General features: G+C 45.6%; 1 protein-coding gene across 1 annotated transcript in view; it reads right to left on the reverse strand.

Moving 5' to 3' along the window:
- The window catches only part of LOC120946665 (tetratricopeptide repeat protein 31-like), a 121,529-nt gene that overhangs the window by 62,200 nt on the left and 33,556 nt on the right, over nucleotides 1–25,773 (reverse strand). The window contains exons 3-5 of the mRNA XM_040361281.1: nucleotides 14,741–14,842; nucleotides 3,076–3,159; nucleotides 2,492–2,548 (exon numbers count right to left, since the gene is read on the reverse strand). Of these exons, the coding sequence (XP_040217215.1) occupies nucleotides 2,492–2,548; nucleotides 3,076–3,159; nucleotides 14,741–14,815 (216 nt within the window). The 5' untranslated portion in view covers nucleotides 14,816–14,842. The remainder of the gene's footprint in view (nucleotides 1–2,491; nucleotides 2,549–3,075; nucleotides 3,160–14,740; nucleotides 14,843–25,773) is intronic.

Raw genomic sequence — 25,773 nt, forward strand, 5'->3', positions numbered from 1 at the left:
CCTTCATCTCACTTCACTATGAGAAATGTACGAGACATTCCTCCAATCACACTCATCCACTCATCCCCGGGGCACCAACCAACAAAGGCCCCATTGTAACCAGTGAGACACAGTCTATTCATCACACTGTGTATAGCCACTTGACCTCCAGAACATTTACCCCCCCCCCCATGACCAGGCCATTGTTTGCGACACCGCACTGCATCACTTTAACTACTTGCCGACCAGTCGCCGTCGTTTTAAGGCGGCAGGTCGGCTCCCCTGTGCGAGAGCCCGTAGCTCTACGTCAGCTCTCTCGCAGGCCACTAGGGGCAGGCCCCCGACTCCCGTGCTCGGGGAGCGCGATCGCCACCGGGCACACGAGATCGCTTGTTACAGAGCGGGGACCGGGAGTTGTGTGTGTAAACACACAGCTCCCGGTCCTGTCAGGGAGGGGAAATTACTGATCTTCTGTTCATACAATGTATGAACAGAAGATCGGTCATTTCCCCTAGTGAGTCCACCCCCCCTACAGTTAGAACACACCCAGGGAACATACTTAACCCCTTCCCCGCCCCCTAGTGTTAACCCCTTCACTGCCAGTTCCATTTTTACAGTTATCAATGCATTTTTATAGCACTGATCGCTATAAAAATGCCAATGGTCCCAAACATGTGTCAAAAGTGTGCGCCATAATGTCGCAGTAGCGGAAAAAAAAATCGCTGATCACCAACATTACTAGTAAAAAAAATTTTTTTTTATAAAAATGCCATAAAAATACCCCCTATTTTGTCAACGCTATGGCCCGGATTCACGTAGGAGAGAGCTTCTTTGTGCGGGCGTAACGTATCCTATTTACGTTACGCCTCCGCAACTTTGACAGGCAAGTGCTGTATTCTCAAAGCAAAGTTGCGGCGGCGTAGCGTAAATAGGCCGGCGTAAACCCGCCTAATTCAAATGTGGAAGATGTGGGCATGTGTTATGTAAATTTATTGTGACCCCACGTAAATGACGCTTTTTACGAACGGCGATTGTAAGACCGCTGCGCAAATACGGCGTGACAGAAAGTATTGCAACGATCGCCATTTTATTCTCTAGGGTGTTAGGATAAAAAATATATATAATGTTTGGGGGTTCTAATTAGAGGGAAGAAGATGGCAGTGAAAAATAGTAACAAATTACATTAGAATTGCTGTTTAACTTGTAATGCTTAACTTGTAATACCAACGGCTCACCACCATATGGCGCCAGCTCACAAAAAAGCCCACCTTCTAAGCCAAGTCGCCAGGACACCATTTCTAGTCGCCATGGCGACCTGGCGCCCGGGATTTGTCGAGCCCTGACTTATACCAATCCCAACTGGAGCAGGACAGCCCTCATTGACTGACATGGACCCCAACATCAACTCACACCAACCACAACTGGAGCAGGACAGCCCTTATCAACTGACACCAATCCCAACTGGAACAGGACAGTCCATTATTAACTGACATGGACCCCAACTGGAGCAGGAAAGCCCTCATCAAGTGGCATCAACCCCAACTGAAGCAAGGCACCCAAATCAACTGACACCGACCCCAACTGGAGCAAGAAAGCCCTCATCAACTGACACCAATCCCAACTGGAGCAGGACAACCCTCATCAACTGACATGGAGCCCAACTGGAGCAGGACAAACCTTGTCAAGTGGTATCAACCCCAACTGAAGCAAGGCACCCAAATCAACTGACACCGACCCCAACTGGAGCAGGAAAGCCCTCATAAACTGACACTGATCTCAACTGGAGCAGGAAAAGCCTTATCAAGCGGCATACAGACTGTGGGCAGGGCGCTTACAGACTGCATAGGGTGCGCAATATGCATACAGACTGTGCATAGGGTGTGTGCAACGTGCATACAGACTGTGCGTAGGGTGCACGCAGGGTGCATACAGACCGTGTATAGGGCGCATTCAGACTGCATAGTTTTGCATGCAGGGGGCATACAGACTGTGCATAAGGTGAGCATAGGGTGCATACAGACCGTGTATAGGGCGCATACAGACTGCATAGTGTGCATGCAGGGCGCATACAGACTGCATAGTGTGCATGCAGGGGGCATACAGACTGCATAGTGTGCATGCAGGGGGCATACAGACTGCATAGTGTGCATGCAGGGGGCATACACACTGTGCGCAAGGTGAGCATAGGGTGAATACTGACCGTGTATAGGGCGCATACAGACTGCATAGTGTGCATGCAGGGGGCATACACACTGTGCGTAGGGTGAGCATAGGGTGCACGCAGGGTGTGTGCGGGGTGCATACAAAGTGGACCCATATATTGGTGGTCAGTGTTCGAAGCTCAAAGAACCCCTACTAATCTTTGGAGAAACCCTGGTCGAGAAAATGTGTATTAGAGTGAAAGCTCAGTTGTCCAGGGATGTATACCGCTCATTGAGATCCATATGGAGTAGTGAGAAGGAAATGTATAAACAAGGCAGATTAGTAGATTAGAAGATCACCATTTTCATACCTGTTCATTCGCTTCAACATCTTTCTTCTTCTCGAGCCTTTTCCGCTCTCGCTGTCTCTGAGGGTAGATATCGAGTTGAATTATTTGCTTCCTCCAATAACTGTTCATATCATATTCATATCCTAAGTACGGATCCTAGAATCCCAGAACATAATCTCTCGCTTGCCACCAACCAAGACCCCTGCCTGGACCAGTCTAGTCTCTTGCTTGCCATTGCCACCCACCAAAACCCTCTGCTTGGACCCGAATACTCTTTTGCTTGCTGCCTGCCAACACCTCTGCCCAGATCAAATGACTCTCCTGCCCCAAAGCCTTGTAAACAGCCTCCACATTGTAACTTTCCAGTTCCAGCCTCTGCTTAGTGTAATTATACAAAGGGCTCTGACCTGGTGCCAATTTGCAGAAAACCCAGAGACTATTGGGGTCTCCTAGACCACCATTCCCTGCTCTGTTGAAGACCAACTGTGATCTAGACCCCGCACCTCAGCCTACGCCACCTGCCAGGGGGCACCATAACACTAGTTAGAAATATTCAGTCCACTCTCTTAGAATGGGCAATGTTCCGCCCACATACTTCCACTCACCTTCTTCTTGGCTCTGCGTCTCTCGGCTTTTTGTCTGGTCTGACCATCGTCTGACAGCTCGTCATCAGAGTTTATGTCTTCCTCCTTCAAACAAATAAACATATTAAAGTACACAGACATTTTCAAGGCTCAGAATCTCTACTGAGAACTGGAACATTCCTGACATTTGGAATTGTCCCATATCAGGAAATGTTAGTCATGGTTCCCAAAACTTACAATATAATACAATGTTGGTTGGGTTCAGTCATGGTACCCAGTGCTTCCGATATAATACATCGAAATTGACAAGACATCTCACTGGCCACTCAATTCCGTGGGGAAGAGATATGCCACCTCTTCTCTTCCCCTTGGCCACTGCAAGCATCTGACAGGCCAGAAGGGGGTTGAATACCCGATTACCCTGCCAACTCATTTGTCAGTACAAGTATGGAAGCACAGGAAAGGCATACATACTCCATGCAGACAACATTCCCCCTCATCACATACGACTCACCTGTTCTTCACCAAAGTATCATTGAAAACCATGTCTTCATATCGCTGCCAGAGCAGGGAATGGTGGTCTAGGAGACCCCAATGGTCTCCGGGTTTTCTTTTCTGCAAATTGGCACCAGGTCAGAGCCTTTGTATAATTACACTAAGCAGAGGCTGGAACTGGACCCAAAGTTTAGATTAAAAAAGTGGGGGGCAGAGCATTCTCGAGGTTGGGACCTAGAGAGTGGAACCTCCTGCCGTTGGCTCTCAGGCAGACCTCAAACCTGCTACAGTTCCAGGAGGGACTGAAAACCCTTCTGTGGGCTGAGGCTGGGTAGATGGCTGTGCGACAGGGGGTGGAAACTGATGGGGTGACAGGGGTTCTTTCTCTTCTCGGGGGTCTTTTACAGTTTTTTTTTATCCGATTTATGCTATTGCTTTTTAATGTTTTAATGTTTTAAAACATTTTTCTATTAACGGCTTTGCTGTCTGTGATTTTATTGTTATTGTATGTACAGCGAATGGCACCTGGTCCCGTCGCCGGGTAGCGTTTTGATACTTATGTGATTTAACGCTTAACAAAAACATTCAATAAACAATATTCAATAAACAATAATACAATGTTGGTTGGGATCAGTCATGGTACCCAGTAATGTGAAGTATGGTAGCTGCGCTGTGGGGGAGGGAATGGGAAGGTGGAAGTGAAAAGGGAATGCGAAGTAAAGGGATCGTGGGTGAACTTAAACAGTGAGATAAAAAAAGAAAATAAAAAAAAAAGAATTTAAGGTATTTGATGATACTACAATGAACAATACAGATGAAAGTGAACAAACACCTATAATCCTGTAAAGATTTAACAGTGAAAATACGAAGTAAAATGGCTACTACATATACAAAACACCAAAAATAGCATAAAATAAGTGGAAAAAATGTTTGCAAAACTATCAAAAATCACACATGTGATGAAGTCCTGTCCATAAATAAGGATCAAATCTAGCAGTCCAGTAATTCCACCACAGAACAGTGTCTAGATAAAACACCTCCACCAAAATTGCAATGTGCACAAATGAAATCTTCAGTGACACCTCTGATGTGCTGGCAGCTCACCTCACGGCTGCTTATCCAAACAGCTAACCGAGATCCTGATCAGGATTGTTTCTTTTTATTTTTTTATTTCAGACTTCCCAGCCTAGAGGTGAGATGTGAGGTCTTATTGACCTCCATATCTCACTGTAAAGAGGACCTGTCATGTCATATTCCTATTACAAGGGATGTTTATATTCCTTGTAATAGGAATAAAAGTGATCAAATTTTTGTTTTTTGCGGAAAAACATGGTAAACTAAAATAAATAAAAGTAAAATGAACAATAAAATATATATTTTTTTAAAGCGCCCCTGTCCCCGTGTGCTCGCACGCAGAAGCGAACGCATACACAAGTCCCGCCCACATATGAAAACGGTGTTCAAACCACACACGTGAGGTATCGCTGTGAACGTTAGAGCGAGAGCAATAATTGTGGCCCTAGACCTCCTCTGTAACTAAAAACATGTAACCAGTAAAAATATTTAAAGCGTCGCCTATGGGGATTTTTAAGTAGCGAATTTTGGCGCCATTCCTTTGCAATTTTGAAGGGTGACATGTTGGGTATCTATTTACTCGGCGTAACTTAATCTTTCACATTATGCAAAAACATTGGGCTAACTTTACTGATTTGTTTTTTTTAAAGCACAAAACTGTTTTTTTTTTTGTAAAAAATATGTTAGAAAAATTGCTGCGCAAATACAGTGCGAGACAAAAAGTTGCAACGACCACCATTGTATTCTCTAAGGTCTTTTCTAAAAATATATATATATATATATATATATATATATATATATATATATATATATATATATATATATATATAATGTTTTGGGGTTCCATGTAATTTTCTAGCAAATAAATGATGATTTTTAAATGTAGGAGAGAAATGTCAGAATTGGCCTGGGTGCTCCAGAACGCAGGAAGGTGCTCCCTGCATGTTGGGCCTCTGTATGTGGCCACACTGTGTAAAAGTCTCACACATGTGAAGGTGCTCCCTGCATGTTGGGCCTCTGTATGTGACCACGCTGTGTAAAAGTCTCACACATGTGAAGGTGCTAGCTGCATGTTGGGCCTCTGTATGTGGCCACGCTGTGTAAAAGTCTCACACATGTGGTTGGTTTTGCCATACTCGGGAGGAATAGCAGAATGTGTTTTGGGGTGTAATTTGTGGTATGCATATGCTGTGTGTGAGAAATAACCTGCTAATATGAACATTTTGTGAAAAGAAAAAAAATCTTGATTTTGCAAAGAATTGTGGGAAAAAATTACAACTTCAAAAAACTCACAATGCCTCTTTCTAAATACCTTGGAATATCGTCTTTCCAAAAAGGGGTCATTTGGGGGGTGTTTGTACTTTTCTGGCATGTTAGGGTCTCAAGAAATGAGATCGGCCGTCAGCACTTCAGGTGTGATCAATTTTCAGATATAGACACCATAGCTTGTGGACTCTATAACGTTCACAAAGACCAAATAATATCCACAAACTTGTACTTATTTTTACCAAAGATATGTAGCAGTATACATTTTGGCCAAAATTTATGAAGAAAAAATACTAATTTGCTAAATTTTATAACAGAAACAAAGAAAATTCATTTTTTTACAGAATTTTCAGTCTTTTTTCTCTTATAGCGCAAAAAATAAAAAAAAACCAACGGTGATTAAATACCACCAAAAGAAACCTCTATTTGTGTGAAAAAAAGGACGAAAATTTCATTTGGGTACAGAGTTGTATGACTGAGTAATTGTCATTCAAAATGTGAGAGCACCGAAAGCTGAAAATTGGTCTGGTTATTAAGGGGGTTTAAGTGCCCAGTGGTCAAGTGGTTAAGGAGGTTTTCTACTTCACCTGCCTGTTCATATATATTTTATTTTTAAGCTTTGGGTGGAGGAGAGAGAATGGTTAAAGCCCCGAAGTTTTTTGTGCAGTTCATGTCCCCTTTGGGGAGATTTCACATCACTTCCTATCCTGAAGAAACGAGAAGTGATAAGAAACCTCTACCAAGCTGGGAAAATCCTCCGGTTGTCACCAGAATAGGTGACCCCATGGAGCATCAGACAGACAATAAAATAATGACAAAGATTGTAACCCTTCTGAACTTTAGATCTACTTTAATATAAAACTGTTCGAAGGCATGGATTCATCCTGCCTTGTATCACCGGTTCAGGCTGGTGGTGGGGGTGTAATGGTGTGGGGGGAGATTCTCTCGGCACACTTTGGGCCCCTTATACCAAATTCAGCATCGCCACGGCCTACCCGAGTATTGTTGCTGACCAAGGTAAATAAATAAAAACTTCTGCCTTTAGAATCACTCAGTTCCTTCTTCTGCCCAGGACTACATGTCCCATGGTGCATTGCTCCTCGCATTTACACATTTCTCAGGCACTTACTGACATGTATGAACCGTGTGCTGAGCTGTATGTGTGCTGCACTGTTTTTTCTGATATGAAAACAAATACCGTATTTATCGGCGTATACCGCGCACTTTTTTCCCCTTAAAATAAGGGGAAAATCGTGGGTGCGCGATATACGCCGATACCTGCTTCCCGCGCTCAGTTTGAATGCCTGCGCCGACATATACCGAGTGCAGTACACGCGGCTACATTCGGCCAGGCTCGGCTTCGCTCGTGCTCACGCATAAACGTCACAGAGCGTGAGCACGAGCGAAGCCGAGCCTGGCCGAATGTAGCCGCGTGTACTGCACGACGGTATATGTCGGCGCAGGCATTCAAACTGAGCGCGGGAAGCAGCGATTCGACGGGTAACAGCGCGGGAGAAGCCGGGAGGACACCACCGAAGCCGCAGAAGGACGCCGGACCCGACGAGGAGGACACCACTGAAGCCGCAGACGGACGCCGGACCCGACGAGGCCGCCGATGGACGCCGCGCAAGACACCAAAACTTAGTACTAAAACATTTTTTTACAGGAATGCGGGTCCACTTTAGGGGTGCGCGCTATACGCCGGAGCGCGCAATACCACGATAAATGCGGTAATGCATTCTGTATGCAGGCTTACTAATCAATTACAAAAATAGTGGCCAACTATTTTTTTTTTTTTCATAATTGATTAGTTGTTTTAGCCCTACTCTACATTTGCGCTAAATCTGAGAGGAAGCCCTGCTGATTTCTATCATCCAATCATGTGCAAGCAAAATTGCTGTTTTTTTTATTTTCCTTGCATGTGATTGGGTATAAAGAGCCAAATGAAGCTTTACCTCATTTACGAAGCTCTGGAGCAGGGGGGGGTCTCAAACTGGCGGCCCCCCAGCTGTTGCAAAACTACAAGTCCCATCATGTCTCTATCTTTGGGAGTCAGGCTTGTAATGTCTCATGGGACTTGTAGTTTTACAACAGCTGGAGGGGCATTAGTTTGAGACCCCCTGGTCTAGAGAAACTGCACATGCAGAGTGCACAGCCTATTTGCCTTTAGTAAATAAACCCCATAGACTGTTTTTTTAGGACAAACAATGCTTGCTTTCTATGATCTTGTCTTGCAACAATTTTGCAATATTTTTTTTTCGCAATCCTTAGGCAATAAAAACGAAACTAAACAAAACGCACATTTTTTTTTTTTTTCCAGTGTCAGTTTAAAAAAAATAAAACGTGTTAATGCAGATAAGAAAAGTACGCATTTTATTTTGTATTGTTTCCTGTTTAAAAAAATTACACTAAAATTATGATTCTGGTACAAAGCATTGCAAAGTTATTTACAAAGAAAATAGCTTTTTTTTATTTTGTGCTTTTTTAACCACTTAATGCAGCTAAAGGACCTTGCCCCTTTTTGCGATTCGGCACTGCAACGTTTTAACTGACAATTACGCGGTCGTGCGACGTGGCTCCCAAACAAAATTGGCGTCCTTTTTTCCCCACAAATAGAGCTTTCTTTTGGTGGTATTTGATCACCTCTGCGTTTTTTATTTTTTGCGCTATAAACAAAAATAGAGCGACAATTTTGAAAAAAAATCAATATTTTTTACATTTTGCTATAATAAATATTCCCCAAAAATATATAAAAAACATATTTTTTCCCTCAGTTTAGGCCGATACCTATTCTTCTACATATTTTTGGTAAAAAAAAAAAAAAATCGCAATAAGCGTTTATCGGTTGGTTTGCGCAAATTTTTTTAGCGTTTTCAAAATAGGGGATAGTTTTATTGCATTTTTATAAAAAAAATTTTTTTACTACTAATGGCGGCGATCAGTGATTTTTTTTGTGACTGCGACATTATGGCGGACACATCGGACAATTTTGACACAAAGTTGCATTTTTGGGACCATTGTCATTTTCACAGCAAAAAATGCATTTAAATTGCATTGTTTATTGTGAAAATGACAGTTGCAGTTTGGGAGTTAACCACAAGGGGCGCTGAAGGGATTATGCCGACGTATATCGGCGTGAAGGGGTCGTTAAGTGGTTAAAGGTGAAACGTATAAATATATGTTAACCACTTAAGGACCGAGCCTCTTTCTGGGATTTGTTGTTTACAAGTTAAAAACATTTTTCTTGCTAGAAAATTACTTAGAACCCCCGAAAATTAAATAATTTTTTTATAACACCCTAGAGAATAAAATGGCAGCCGTTGCAATACTTTCTGTCACACCGTAGTTGCGCAGCGGTCTTACAAGCGCACTTTTTTTGGAAAAAATAATATATTTTTTAAGAAAAAAAAAAAGAAAAACAGTAAAGTTAGCCCAATTTTTTCATTTTTATTTTGTGAAAGATAATGTTACGCCGAATAAATTGATACCCGACATGTCACGCTTTAAAATTGCGCCCGTTCGTGGAATGGCGACAAATTTTACCCTTAAAAATCTCCATAGGCGACTTTAAAAAAAATTCTATAGGTTGCATGTTTTGAGTTCCAGAGGAGGTCTAGGGCTAAAATTATTGCTCTCGCTCCAACGATCGCGGCGATACCTCACATGTGTGGTTTGAACACCGTTTTTATATGCGGGCGCTGCTCACGTATGCGCTCGCTTCTGCACGCGAGCTCGGCCAGATGGGGCGCGTTTAATTGTCTTAATTTTTTTTTTTTATTATTTATTGTACCTTTTATTTTTCACATTTTTACACAGTTTAAAAAAAAAATTGTGTTACTTTTATTCCTTTTACAAGAATAGTAATTCCCTTGTAATAGAAAAAAGCATGACAGGTCCTCTTTAATGTGGGATCAAAAAGACCTCACATCTCATATTTACACTAAAATGCAATAATAAAAATAAAAATAAAAATGTAATGTCATTTGAAAAAAATTATAAAAAAAAAAATAATGGGCCAGATTCACATATCTTTGCGGCGGCGTAACATATGTCCTTTACGTTACTCCGCCGCAAGTTTTCATCGTAAGTGCTTGATTCACAAAGCACTTGCGTGTAAACTTGCGGCGGCGTAGCGTAAAGCCGTCCGGCGCAAGCCCGCCTAATTCAAATGGGGCGTGTACCATTTAAATTAGGCACGTTCCCGCGCCTAACGTACTGCGCATGCTCCGTTTTGAAATTTCCCGCTGTGCTTTGCGCGAAATGACGTCGCCCCAACGTAATGTTTTGAATGGCGACGTGCGTAACGTACTTTCGTATTCCCGGACGACTTACGCAAAAACAAAAAAAAATTTTAATTCAACGCGGGAACGACGGCCATACTTTAACATGGGATGTCTATTGTTACACCACCTCAATAGCAGCCGTAACTTTGCGACGCGAAAAGCCGATTAGCGACAACGTAAGAGAATGCGACGAACGCGCGTACCTTCGTGGATCGCCATAAACAGCTAATTAGCATACCCGACGCGGAAAACGACGCGATCTCCACCCAGCGGCGGCCGAAGTATTGCATCCTAAGATCCGAAGGCGTACGAAGCCATACGCCTGTCGGATCTTAGCCAAATGCCGTCGTATATTGTTTGTGAATTACAAATAAAGATACGACGCGGCAAATTTGAAAGTACGCCGGAGTATCAGCAGATACTCCGGCGTACTTTTTCTGTGAATCTGGCCCAATGTTCCTTTAAGAGCTATGGGCGGAAGTGAAGTTTTGACGTCGCTTCCGCCCTGCAATGATATGGAGAAAGGTGGGGGCTATCTTCACCTCACTCAGCTCCATACCACAGACCGAGAGAGCACCCGATCGCCTCTGTCGCTACCGACGGCTCCGGTAACCAGTGGAGGGCACCGGAGAGCAGCCCCGCCGCCGATAAAAGTGATCATGCAGCGAATCCGCCGCAGAGACCACATTTATCTTGTAGCGGACCGCCCGCTGAAGAAGAGGATATCGGGGTTTTGATAGCTAGCGGTTACCATAAAAACGGTATTCCTCTTCAAAGTAGCGACATAAAACGACGGCGGGCGGGCGGTCCAGAAGTGGGTAAAGGTATCAAAATATTAAAGAACAAAACAAATGAAAACAAAAAAAGTGTAAATATTAACCACTTAAGACCCGGACCAAAATGCAGGTAAAGGACCTTGCCCCTTTTCGCGATTCGGCACTGCGTCGCTTTAACTGACAAAAGCGGGGTCGTGCGACGTGGCTCCCAAACAAAATTGGCGTCCTTTTTTTCCCCCACAAATAGAGCTTTCTTTTGGTGGTATTTGATCACCTCTGCGGTTTTTAACAAAAATAGAGCGAAATTTTGGAAAAAATGCAATATTTTTTACTTGTTGCTATAATAAATATCCCCCAAAAATATATACAAAAAGTTTGTTTTTTTCCTCAGTTTAGGCCGATACGTATTCTTCTACATATTTTTCGTAAAAAAAAAATCACAATAAGCGTTTATCGATTGGTTTGCGCAAAATTTATATCGTTTACAAAATAGGGGATAGTTTTATTGCATTTTTATTAATATTTTTTTTTTTTACTACTAATGGCGGCGATCAGCGGTTTTTTTCGTGACTGCGACATTATGGCGGACACTTCGGACAATTTTGACACATTTTTGGGACCATTGTCATTTTCACAGCAAAAAATGCATTTAAAATGCACCAATTACTGTGAAAATGACAATTGCAGTTTGGGAGTTAACCACTAGGGGGTGCTGAAGGGGTTAAGTGTGACCTCATCTGTGTTTCTAACTGTAGGGGGGTGTGGCTGTAGGTGTGACGTCATCGATTTTGATTCCCTATGTCAGGGAACACACAATCGATGACGGCGCCACAGTGAAGAACGGGGAAGGTGTGTTTACACTCACCTCTCCTCGTTCTTCAGCTCCGGGGACCCATCGCGGGACTCCATCGGCGATCGGGTCCGCGAGTCCCGCGGTCACGGAGCTTCGGACCGAGTCGCGGGTCGCATTATACAATCACGTACAGGTACGTGATTGTGCCCAGCCGTACCATTCTGCCGACATATATCGGCGTTAGGCGGTCCTTAAGTGGTTAATAGTTAAAAAATTGGACAGAACAAAAATAAAAATAAAAACAGCAGGAAAATAATAACTAAAGAGAGAAGGAGAATAACGAGTTAAAAGGGGTTGTAAAGGTAAAAAAAAAAAAATCCTAAATATCTTCCTTTCCCTTAGTGCAGTCCTCCTTCACTTACCTCATCCTTCCATTTTGCTTTGTAATGTCCTTATTTCTTCTGAGAAATCCTCACTTCCTGTTCTTCTGTCTGTAACTCCACACAGTAATGCGAGGCTCCCTGGTGTGGGGTGTCGTGCTCGCCCCCTCCCTTGGACTACTGGAGAGTCAGAACGCCCACTAACACACAGCTCCTTTCTCTATCTGAAACGTAGAGAGCGTCCTGACTCTCCCGTAGTCCAAGGGAGGGGGCGAGCACGACACTCCACACCAGGGAGAACGCCTTGCATTACTGTGTGGAGTTACAGACAGAAGAACAGGAAGTGAGGATTTCTCAGAAGGAATAAGGACATATATGGCCAGATTCACGTAGTGATACGACGGCGTATCAGTAGATACGCCGTCGTAACTCCGAATCTGCGCCGTCGTATATTTAAGTGTATTCTCAAATTGAGATACGCTTAAATGTAGCCAAGATACGACCGCCGGCGCCGTCGTATCTTAGCTTTCTATTTACGCTGGCCGCTAGGGGCGTGTACGCTGATTTACGCCTAGAATGCATAAATCAGTGAGATACGCCTATTCACGAACGTATGCTTGCCCGTCGCAGTAAAGATACGCCGTTTACGTAAGGCGTTTTCAGGCGTAAAGATAAACCACCAAAAAGATGGCGCAGCCAATGTTAAGTATGGATGTCGGAACCGCATCGAATTTCACGTCGTTTGCGTAAGTCGATTCAGAATAGGGCTGTGCGTAGGTTACGTTCACGTCGAAACCAATGAGTCTTTGTGGCGTAATTTGGAGCATGCGCACTGGGATACGTCCACAGACGGCACATACGCCGTTCGTTCAAAACGTCATTTACGTGGGGTCATGCTTTATTTACATAAAACACGCCCACCTCTTCACAATTTGAATTAGGCGCGCTTACGCCGGCACATTTACGCTACGCCGGCACATTTGCTTTGTGAATACTGCACTTGCCTCTCTAACTTGCGGCGGTGTAATGTAAATGACATACGTTACGCCCGCACAAAGTTACGCCGGCGTACGTGAATCTGGCTATTAGTGTTTGAAAAATTGCTGCGCAAAAGTTGCAATGACCGCCATTGTATTCTCTAGGGTCTCTGCTAAAAAAAAAAAACGTACATAATGTTTGGGGGGTTCTATGTAATTTTCTAGCAAAAAAAAATATGATTTTTACATGTAGGAGAGAAATGTCAGAATTTGCCTGGTTGGCAAGTGGTTAATCGGCGCCACTGGCAGCCGAGTAAACCAGAAGTGACGTTGTGACGTCGCTTACGTGTTTTTTTACATAGGAGACTCGATCTAAGCCATTTCCTGCTTCCTTGCAGTCTCGGCGCTCCGAATCGTGGCTCAGATCTCCAGGTGGGGCGGGAAGAGCGGCGGGTGGCGAGGCGAGGGGAGGGGGGGCATCCCCTCCCGCTCCTTTAGGATAACAGCTGAGCGGCTGAAAACAGAGGACCTGCATGACAGCCAGGTAAACTAGCATTTTCTGAAAGGAGCCAGCAAGGGCAACATCTGTATTTCTCCTTTAACCGCTTGCCGACTGCCGCATGTACATATACATCCACAGAATGGCACGTACAGACATATGGGCGTACATGTACGTCCCCGCCTTTCCGCGGTTCGGGGGTCCGATCGGGACCCCCCCCCCCCCCCGCTACATGCGGCGGTCGGATTTCCGCGGGGAGCGATCCGGGACGAGGGCGCGGCTATTCGTTTCTAGCCGCCCCCTCGCGATCGCTCCCCGGAGCTGAAGAACGGGGAGAGCCGTATGTAAACATGGCTTCCCCGTGCTTCACTGTGGCGCTGCATCGATCGAGTGATCCCTTTTATAGGGAGACACGATCGATGACGTCACACCTACAGCCACACCCCCCTACAGTTGTAAACACACACTAGGTGAACCCTAACTCCTACAGCGCCCCCTGTGGTTAACTCCCAAACTGCAACTGCCATTTTCACAATAAACAATGCAATTTAAATGCATTTTTTGCTGTGAAAATGACAATGGTCCCAAAAATGTGTAAAAATTGTCCAAAGTGTCCGCCATAATGTCGCAGTCACGAAAAAAATCGCTGATCGCCGCCATTAGTAGTAAAAAAAAAATAATAATAAAACTATCCCCTATTTTGTAAACGCTATAAATTTGGCGCAAACCAATCGATAAATGCTTATTGCGATTTTTTTACCAAAAATAGGTAGAAGAATACGTATCGGCCTAAACTGAGGAAAAAAAATGTTTATATATGTTTTTGGGGGGATATTTATTATAGCAAAAAGTAAAAAATATTGAATTTTTTTCAAAATTGTCGCTCTATTTTTGTTTATAGCGCAAAAAATAAAACCCGCAGAGGTGATCAAATACCACCAAAAGAAAGCTCTATTTGTAGGAAAAAAAGGACGTCAATTTTGTTTGGGAGCCACGTCGCACGACCGCAATTGTATGTTAAAGCGACGCAGTGCCGAATTGTAAAAACGCCTTTGGGCATTTAGCAGCATATTGGTCCGGGGCTTAAGTGGTTAAGAACAGAAGCTCTCCCTCCATCCCCCGCAGATAAACCATGGAGCGTACCTGAAGGTTCAGATCCTTCCTCTGCATGATCTCATTCCTGCGGCTTCGGTTGCCTTCAGACGTCTGGAAGTCCATGGCATCCTCCGACTCCTCAAGGTGAAGCTTTATGGGGGGAAGAAAGAGAAAAAGTTTTCTTAGAGATTCACACCCTGAACTCTCCGCTCCTCCATTATGGATCAGAAAGCTAATGAATAATGAACCACCTACCTGGAACTAAAGCATCTGTCTGCACTGCGCACCGAATGACCGCGGCACGCCGCTCTGGATACGTTTACGCAGCATAAGCAGAAAAGTTCATCGAATGTTTAAATAACGAATTAGCAGGAACTTCAGAACTTCAGAAAATATCAAGGTCAGGAAGGAGCACCTTCCCGGAGATGGAGAGGAACGGCACCAAGAATACCACCGCCATTTAAAGGGAAAACGCTCGTGTTTTGGGTTCATGTTACTCCAGTCCCAGGGACCAAAATAAAAAACAGAAGATCTATACCAGCTTCATTCTAACGCAGTGCGGGGTGTCAGCCGGTCCCACTGGGATTTAATAATAAAACTACTAACCTGTCATCTACATAGCAGGGAAGGAATAATTCTCGGAGGTAAATGATGCAAAACGTGACAAGGTAAACCCATCACTGGGCATTACAATCAGCCCTATCATTCCTCCCCTCCTGCACATTCCTTCCCTCCCCCCTCCCTTCCTGCACATTCCTTCCCTCCCCCCCTCCCTTCCTGCACATTCCTCCCCTCCTGCACATTCCTTCCCTCCCCCCTCTCTTCCTGCACATTCCTTCCCTCCCCCCTCCCTCCCTTCCTGCACATTCCTCCCCTCCTGCACATTCTTTCCCTCCCCCCTCCCTTCCTGCACATTCCTCCCCCCCTGCACATTCCTTCCCTCCCCCCTCCCTTCCTGCACATTCCTCCCCTCCTGCACATTCCTTCCCTCCCCCTCCCTTCCTGCACATTCCTCCCCCCTGCACATTCCTTCCCTCCCCCTCCCTTCCTGCACATTCCTCCCCCCTGCACATTCCTTCCCTCCCCCCTCCCTCCCTTCCTGCACATTCCTCCCTTCCTGCACATTCTTTCCCTCCCCCCTCCCTTCACATTCCTCCCCCCCTGCACAATCCTTCACTCCCCCTCTCTTCCTGCACATTCCTCCCCCCCTGCACAATCCTTCACTCCCCCTCTCTTCCTGCACATTCCTTCCCTCCCCCTCCCTTCATGCACATTCCTCCCCCTGCACATTCCTCCCCCCCCTCCCTTCCTGCACATTCCTCCCCTCCTGCACATTTCATCATTCTTTTCCTGCCGCACATTCCATTATTCCTCCTGCTAATCTCCCACACATTCCTTCCCTCCCCCCTCCCTTCCCGCACATTCCGTCCCCTCCTCCCCCTCCCACACATTTCGTCACTCCCCCCCTCCCGCACATTCCATCCCTCCCCCCTCCCTTCCCGCAAATTCTGTCCCCTTCTCCCCCTCCCACATTTCCAGCACATTCCATTCCTTCCTTCCCCTTTCACACATTCCACCCCTTCTTCCCACTCCCCTTTCACACATTCCGCCCTTTTCCTCCCACTCCCCTCCAGCACATTCCCCCCCTCCACACATTCCACCCCTTCCCCTCCAGCACATTCCTCCCACACTCCTACTGCACATTCTGCCACTTCCTCCAACACATCCCTTCTCCTCCCCTTCCGCACATTCCATCCCTTCCTCCCACTCCGCTCCAGCACATTCCATTCCTCCCTTCCACCCCTTCCTCCCACTCCCCTTTCAAACATTCCACCTCTTCCTCCCACACATTCCACCCCTTCCTCCGACCCCCCTTCCACACATTCCACCCCTTCCTCCCATTTCCTTCCAGCACATTCAATTCCTTCCCCTCCCCTTTCACACATTCCGCCCCTACTTCCAAATCCCCTTTTACACATTTCGCTACTTCCTCCCACTCCCCTCCCACACATCCCTTCCCCTCCCCTTCTGCACATTCCATCCCTTCCTCCCACTCCGCTCCAGCACATTCCATTCCTCTCTTCCACCCCTTCCTCCCACTCCCCTTTCAAACATTCCACCTCTTCCTCCCACACCCCTTCCTACACATTCCACCCCTGCCTCCCAGCACATTCCATTCCTTCTTCCCCCCCCTTTCACACATTCCGCCCCTTCCTCCCACTCCCCTTTCACACATTCCGCTCCTTCCTCCCACTCCCCTTCAGCACATTCCCCCTTCCTCCCACTCCCCTTCAGTACATTCCCCCTTCCTCCCACTCCCCTTCAGTACATTCCCCCTTCCTCCCACTCCCCTCTTCCCCTCCCCTTCTGCACATTCCATCCCTTCCTCCCACTCCGCTCCAGCACATTCCATTCCCCCCTTCTACCCCTTCCTCCCACTCCCCTTTCAAACATTCCACCTCTTCCTCCCACACATTCCACCCCTTCCTCCCATTTCCTTCCAGTACATTCCATTCCTTCCTTCCCCTCCCCTTTCACACATTCCACCCCTCCCTCCCACTCTCCTCCTGCACATTCTGCCCCTTCCTCCCACTCCCTTCCCACATATCCCTTCCCCTCCCCTTACGCACATTCCATCATATTCCATTCCTTCCTTCCCCTCCCCTTTCACACATTCCGCCCCTTCTTTCCACTCCTCTTTCACACATTCCGCCCCTTCCTCCCACTCCCCTGCAGCACATTCCCCCCCTCCACACATTCCACCCCTTCCTCCCACTCCCCTCCAGCACATTCCTCCCACTCTCCTACTGCAGCAGCAGCTACACATACTGCAGCTGCTGGCTTTTAATAAATGCACACCTACCTGTTCTGGAGTCCAGCAATGTCGGCAGTAGGGTTCCCGGCGTGAAGCCGAAAGGCTACACTGCCGCTGCCATTGCAGGAAAGGGAACCCGGCAGTGTAGCCTTTCGGTTTCACGCCGGGAACCCTACTGGGCATGCCTGAGGAACGCTCCTCTTTCCTATTAGCCCGGCGGCCAGGGGAGGAGGAGGAGGAGGGAGCCCCGCGGTGACGTCACGGCCACGGCCAAACTCCTGGAAGTGGGAAAGGATATCTTTGACAGGTATCCTGTCCCCCCTCCCCCCAAAAAGGTGCCAATTGTGGCACCGGAGGGGGGGGGAGGAATCCAATGGAGCGGAAGTTCCACTTTAGGGTGGAGCTCCACTTTAATAAGAAGTGGAAAATTAGGTGCTCTTTTGATACCAAGCCAAGGTCAGGTAGACCAAGAAAGATTGCAGCCACAACTGTTTAGGCCGATACGTATTCTTATACATATTTTTGGTTAAGAAAAAAAAAATCACAATAAGCGTATCTGTAAACGGCGTATCTGTACTGCGACGGGCAAGCGTACATTCGTGAATAGGCGTATCTTGCTGATTTATTGATTGGTTTGCGCAAAAGTTATAGCGTCTACAAAATAGGGGATAGAATTATGGCATCTTTATTCATTTTTTTTTTACTAGTAATGGCGGCGATCAGCGATTTTTATCGCGACTGCGACATTGCGGCAGACACATCGGACACTTTTGACGCTATTTTGGGACCATTGTCATTTATACAGTGATCAGTGCTATAAAAATGCACTGATTACTGTGTAAATGACACTGGTAGGGAAGGGGTTAACCACTAGGGTGGCAAGGAATGACTTAAGTGTGTCCTAGGGAGTGATTCTAACTGTGGGGGGGGCTGGGCTACGAACGACACGACACTGATCACTGCTCCCGATGACAGGGAGCAGAAGATCACTGTCCTGTCACTAGGCAGAACAGGGAAATGCCTTTTTTACATTGGCATCTCCCCGTTCTGCTGCTCCGTGATACGATCGCAGGACACCGGCGGACATCAAGTCCGTAGGTCCCGCGGGCAGGATCACGCAACCCGCGGCAGGGAGCGCACGCGAGATTCAAAGCAACGAATATATAAAGTGGAAGCTCAGATTGTGAGTAATGCAGTTAACGAGCGTTTCGCAATACTAGCGCTGTATTTTTTTTTATAAATCGTAACTCGGTTTGCGAGAGTTGTCTTGCAAAACTAGCATGATTCAGGCCAAAGTGGTTGCAGTACCGCGTTTGGCCTGAGGTGGGGGGATGCCAGAGCCGAGCAGAGCTGATCATCGCCGATCGGCGCCGTCCGAAAATGCACGTAAAGGCCCGAGGACAGCTCGGCTGGCCTTGGCAAATCTTGGGAACAAATAGCCAGATTCACAAAGAGTTACGCCGGCGTATCAGTAGATACTCCGACATAACTCGGAATCCGCGCCGTCCTAAGTTTAAGTGTATTCTCAAACTGAGATACACTTAAACCTAGCTAAGATACGACGGCCTGCGCCGTCGTATCTTAGGGGGCAATTTTTTCGCTGGCCGCTAGGTGTCGCTTTCGTTGAGTTCGGCGTAGAATATGTAAATGACTAGATACGCCGATTCACGAACGTACGCTTGCCCGTCGCAGTAAAGATACGCCGTTTAGGTAAGGCGTTTTCCGGTGTAAAGTTAGTCGAACAAATAGCTGGCCTAGTCAATGCTAAGTATGGACGTCTGTCTCGCGTCGAAATTTGAAATTTTTACGTCGTTTGCGTAAGTCGTCCGTGAATGGGGCTGGACGTCATTTACGTTCACGTCGAAACCAATACGTCCTTACGGCGTACTTTGGAGCAATGCACACTGGGATATGTCCACGGACGGCGCATGCGCCGTTCGTAAAAAACGTAAATCACGTCGGCTCAGCACTTATTTACATAAAACACACCCCCTCATCCGCATTTGAATTAGGCGCGCTTACGCCGGCCCCATTTACGCTACGCCGCCGTAACTTAGGAGGCAAGTGCTTTGTGAATACAGCACTTGCCTCTCTGACTTACGGCGGCGTAGCGTAAATACGATACGCTACGCCACCGCAAAGATACACACATGTACCCGAATCTAGCTAAAAGTATTTCCGAGGTTTGCCAAAGGTCGGCCGAGGTGTCCTCGGGCCTTTTCGGCTGTTTACGAGTTTCTCCTGCTCCCCCCCCCCCATCTCTGGCCACATGCGGTATTGCATGCCATTGAAGTCAATGCAGAACATATTACTTTTTTTTTCAATTGACTTCAATGGGGAAATTCGCTTTGATATGCGAGTGCTTTGGATTACGAACATTCTCCTGCGACGGATTATACTTGTAATCCGAGGTTCCACTGTACGTTGCTTTGTGCAGCCGTGCCATTCTGCCGACGTATAGGTTTGCGACATGGTCGGCAAGCGGTTTTAAATAAAAGACCATTTTTTTGCCACGATCGGTCATATTTTCAATATCAATGCAAAAGTCACTGGGGTAGATTCAGGAAAGAATTACGCCGGCGTATCCATAGATACGCCGCGTAATTCCAAAGCTGCGCCGGCGTATCTGCTTTCTGTATTCAGAAAGCTAGATACGCCGACATTAGCCTAAGATACGACTGGCATAAGTCTCTTACGCCGTCGTATCTTAGGGTGCATTCTTACGCTGGCCGCTAGGGGCGCTTCCGTTGTTGTCGGCGTAGATTATGCAAATTAACTAGATACGCCGATTCACAAACGTACGTACGCCCGGCGCAATTTATTTACGCCGTTTACGTTAGGCTTTTTCGGCGTAAGGTTGTTCCTGCTATTAGGAGGCGCACGCAATGTTAAGTATGGACGTCGTTCCCGCGTCGAAATTTGAATTTTTACGTCGTTTGCAAATAGGGCTCGACGTAATTTACGTTCACGTCGAAACCAATACGTCGTTGCGCCGTACTTGGAAGCAATGCACACTGGGATAAGTACACGGACGTCAATCACGTCGGGTCATCCATTATTTACATAAAACACGCCCCCCCCCCTTTGACATTTGAATTACGCGGGCTTACGCTGGCCCCATTTACGCTACGCCGCCACAACTTATGGAGCAAGTGCTTTGTGAATACAGCACTTGCTCCTGTAAGTTACGGCGGCGTAGCGTAAATATGATACGCTGCGCTGCCGTATCATTGCGCGCCCCTACCTGAATCTACCCCACTATTTCTGCCAGGGGTATGCAAACTTTTGAGCAGGACTGTAAAATGAAGGACTGACTATGAAGAATTAATCCAGCCCGGAGGAACATTCTAATCACCCGAGTCACACCTCGCCTGCCTTTGTTTTTGTCCACATTCAGTACACAGAACATTCACAAATTACAATATATTATCTCCCGTCACCTGCACAGCGAGCACGCCCCAGCGACCGCCGTCACCAGGTTACAGGTGCCTGGCGACCGCTCACTCCTAACTTTAAAAGGGACGCCGTCTTATTCTCCTTGTATCAAGGATCATGTAAACAGAGATCGAGTCTGAGAACCGCGGCCAGCATGTTCCTAGTGAAGGTGACAATATTAACCCCTTCATGACCACCACGGTAAAATCTCCCATTTTGTAGAAAGATCCACCTAATAAACTTTTAGCTGGATTCACGTAGACCTGCCTAACGTTAGGCGGGCGTAGCGTATCTCATATACGCTACGCCGCCGTAAGTTAGAGAGGCAAGTGCTGTATTCACAAAGCACTTGCGTCCTAAGTTACGGCGGCGTAGCGTAAATGTGCCGGCGTAAGCGCGCCTAATTCAAATTGTGAAGAGGTGGGCGTGTTTTATGCTAATGAATCGTGACCCGACGTGATTGACGTTTTTAACGAACGGCGCATGCGCCGTCCGTGGACATATCCCAGTGCGCATGCTCCACATTACGCCGCAAAGACTTATTGGTTTCGACGTGTACGTAAATTACGCCCAGCCCCATTCACGGACGACTTACGCAAACAACGTAAAATTTTAAAAGTCAACGCGGTTCCGACGTCCATACTTAACATTGGCTGCGCCATCTTTTTGGTGGAATATCTTTAGGCCTGAAAACGCCTTACGTAAACAGTGTATCTGTACTGCAACGGGCAAGCGTACGTTCGTGAATAGGCGTATCTTGCTGATTTACGCATTCTAGGCGTAAATCAGCGTATACGCCCCTAGCGCCTGGCCTAAATAGACAGCTAAGATACGACGGCGCCGGCGGTCGTATCTTAGCTAGATTTAAGTGTATCTCAATTTGAGAATACACTTAAATTTACGACGGCGCAGATTCAGAGTTACAACGGCGTATCTACCGATATGCCGGCGTAACTCTCTCTGAATCTGGCTAATTGTATCCTTTTTTTTTTTTTTATGTGTATTTACACGACAAAGGACACCGGATATGGAAATTCTCCACCTTTTTGGTGGAATATTTTTGAACAGAACGTCAACGTGTGTCCAAAACGTAAAATATCACCGAAATCCCCCTTCCTATGCTGTCCGGGGTTTTATCACACCATCTCTCATGTAGGTCTTCGGGGGCAATTAACCGTTTGCCAACCCGGGCTTTTACTGGCACTTTTTGTTTACAAGTTTAAATCAGTATTTATTTGCTAGAAAATCACTTACAACCCCCGAAAACATCACATTTTTTTTTAGCAGAGACCCTAGGGAATAAAACGGCGATTGTTGCAATTTTATATGTCACATGGTACTTGCGCAGTTGTTTTGCAAACGCAATTTTTGGAGAAAATATACACTTTAACCACTTAAGAGCCGGACCTTTAGGCGGGTAAAGGACCTGGCCAGTTTTTGCGATACGGCACTGCGTCGTTTTAACTGACAATTGCGCGGTCGCGCGACGCGGCTCCCAAACAAAATTGGCGTCCTTTTTTCCCCACAAATAGAGCTTTCTTTTGGTGGCATTTGATCACCTCTGCTTTTTTTTTTTTTTTTGCGCTATAAACAAAAATAAAGCGACAATTTTGAAAAAAATTCAATATTTTTTACTTGTTGCTATAATAAATATCCCCCAAAAATATATAAACATTTTTTTTCCCCTCAGTTTAGACCGATACGTATTCTTCTACCTATTTTTGGTAAAAAAAAAAAATCGCAATAAGCAATTATCGATTGGTTTTTCGCAAAATTTATAGCGTTTACAAAAAAGGGGATAGTTTTATTGCATTTTTATTAATTTTTTTTTTTTTACTACTAATGGCGGCGATCAGCGATTTTTTTCGTGACTGCGACATTATGGCGGACACATCGGACAATTTTGACACATTCTTGGGACCATTGTCATTTTCACAGCAAAAAATGCATTGTTTACTATGAAAATGACAATTGCAGTTTGGGAATTAACCACAAGGGGGCACTGAAGGGGTTATGTATGACCTCATCTGTGTTTATAACTGTAGGGGGGCGGGGCTGGACGTATGACACCATTGATCATGTTTCCCTATATCAGGGAACACACGATCAATGACAGCACCACAGTGAAGAACGGGGAAGGTGTGTTTACACACAGCTCTCCCTGTTCTTCAGCTCCGGGGACCAGCGGCGATCGGGTCCCACGGCCGCGGTCACGGAGCTTCGGACTGGGTTGTGGGCGTGCGCCCGCGACCCATGGCTGGGCACTTAAAGAGGACGTACCTGTACGTGCTTGTGCCCAGCCGTGACATTCTGCCGCCGTATATGTGCAGGAGGCGGTCCTTAAGCTGTTAATAACCAGACCAATTTTCAGCTTTTAGGTGCTCTCACAATTTGAATGACAATTACTCAGTCATACAACACTGTACCCAAATGAAATTTGTGTCCTTTTTTCCCACAAATGGAGCTTTCTTTTGGTGGTATTTAACCACCGTTGGGTTTTTTATTTTTTGCGCTATAAAAGAAAAAAAGACTGAAAATTCGAAAAAAATAAAAAAAAGAATTTTCTAAGTTCTGTTATCAAATTTAGCAAATTTCTAATTTTTCTTCATAAATTTTGGCCAAAATTTATACTGCTACATATCTTTGGTAAAAATAAGTACAAATTGGTGTATATTATTTGGTCTTTGTCATATTAGCAGGTTATTTCTCACACACAGCATATGCATACCTCAAATTACACCCCAAAACACATTCTGCTATTCCTCCCGAGTATAGCGATACCACATGTGTGAGACGTTTACACAGCGTGGCCACATACAGAGGCCCAACATGCAAGGAGCACCTTCACATGTGTGAGACTTTTACACGGCGTGGCCACATACAGAGGCCAAACATGCAAGGAGCACCTTCACATGTGTGAGACTGTTACACAGCGTGGCCACATACAGAGGCCCAACATGCAGGGAGCACCTTCACATGTGTGAGACTTTTACACGGCGTGGCCACATACAGAGGCCCAACATGCAGGGAGCACCTTCAGGCATTCTGGAACACCCAGGCCAATTCTGACATTTCTCTCCTACATGTAAAAATCATCACTATTTGCTAGAAAATTACATAGAACCCCAAAACATTATATAGACCTTAGAGAATACAATGGCGGCCGTTGCTTTTTATCGCGCACGGTATTTGCGCAAGCAATTTTTCGAACGTGTTTTTTTTGGAAATAAAACTTTGTTTTGTGCTTTTAGAAAAAAAACATTAAAGTTTGCACAATGTTTTTGCATAATGTGAAAGATGAAGTTACGCCGAGTAAATAGATACCTAACATGTCACCCTTCAAAATTCCACAAGCTCGTGGAATGGCGCCAAACTTTGCTACTTATAAATCCCCATAGGCCACGCTTTAAATATTTTAACTGGTTACATGTTTATAGTTACAGAGGAGGTCTGGGGCGAAAACTATTGCTCTCGCTCTAATGTTCGCAGAGATACCTCACATGTGTGGTTTGAATACCGTTTTCATATGTGGGCGGGACTTACGTGTGTGTTCGCTTCTGTATGCAAGAACACGGGAACAGAGGCGCTTTAAAAAAAAAAAAATTATTGTTTGTTTTACTTTATTTATTTTAGTTTGACATGTTTTTCCCCAAAAATAAATGTTTTGATCACTTTTTTTCCTATTACAAGGAACGTAAACATCCCTTGTAATAGGAATAAGCATGACAGGTCCTCTTTATGGAGAAATCTGGGGTTAATAAGACCCCACATCTCACCTCTAGGCTGGGAAGCATGAAAAAAAAAAACTATCCTGGCTTTGATCGAAGTGGTGACTCGGTAGAAGCACCGGAGGGCGACGGGGAGGGGGGGACGTCCCCTTTCCCCTCCCCTAAGAATGATCAAGAGGTGGAACAGCCACCATGATCATTCTTATGGTGTAGAGAATCGCCAGCTGATATCCAAATGATGCCTGTAGCTGCACTCATTTAAATATCCCTGCATAAATTCAAGGATCTCATTTGACGGCCGGCGGGTGGGAAGTGGTTAAAAACGCATTATTTTTCCAGAATATTTTCTGGGTATTGGCAGGGTATTACAGAGTATTTTCCGGGTATTTCAGGAGTATTGGAAAAGTATTGCAGAGTATTGGCAGGGTATTGCAGAGTATTGGCAGGGTATTGCAGAGTATTTGGAAGGGTATTGCAGAGTATTTTCCGGGTATTGCAGAGTATTGGCAGGGTATTGGCAGGGTATTGCAGAGTATTTTCCGGGTATTTCAGAGTATTGGCAGGGTATTGCAGAGTATTGGCAGGGTATTTTCCGGGTATTGCAGAGTATTTTCCGGGTATTGCAGAGTATTTTCCGAGTATTGCAGAGTATTTTACGGGTATTGCAGAGTATTTTCCGGGTATTGGCATGGTATTGCAGAGTATTGGCAGGGTATTGCAGAGTATTGGCAGGGTATTGCAGAGTATTTTCTGGGTATTGCAGAGTATTTTACAGGTATTGCAGAGTATTTTCCGGGTATTGCAGAATATTGGCAGGGTATTGCAGAGTATTGGCAGGGTACTGCAGAGTATTGGCAGGGTATTTTCCGGGTATTGCAGAGTATTGGCAGGGTATTTTCCGGGTATTGCAGAGTATTTTCCGGGTATTGCAGAGTATTGGCAGGTTATTGCAGAGTATTGGCAGGGTATTTTTCAGGTATTGCAGAGTATTGGCAGGGTATTGCAGAGTATTGGCAGGGTATTTTCCGGGTATTGCAGAGAATTGGCAGGGTATTTTCCAGGTATTGCAGAGTATTGGCAGGGTATTTTCCGGGTATTGCAGA

The sequence above is a fragment of the Rana temporaria genome, chromosome 8, assembly GCF_905171775.1.
Source record: "Rana temporaria chromosome 8, aRanTem1.1, whole genome shotgun sequence".
NCBI classification, from domain to species: domain Eukaryota; kingdom Metazoa; phylum Chordata; class Amphibia; order Anura; family Ranidae; genus Rana; species Rana temporaria.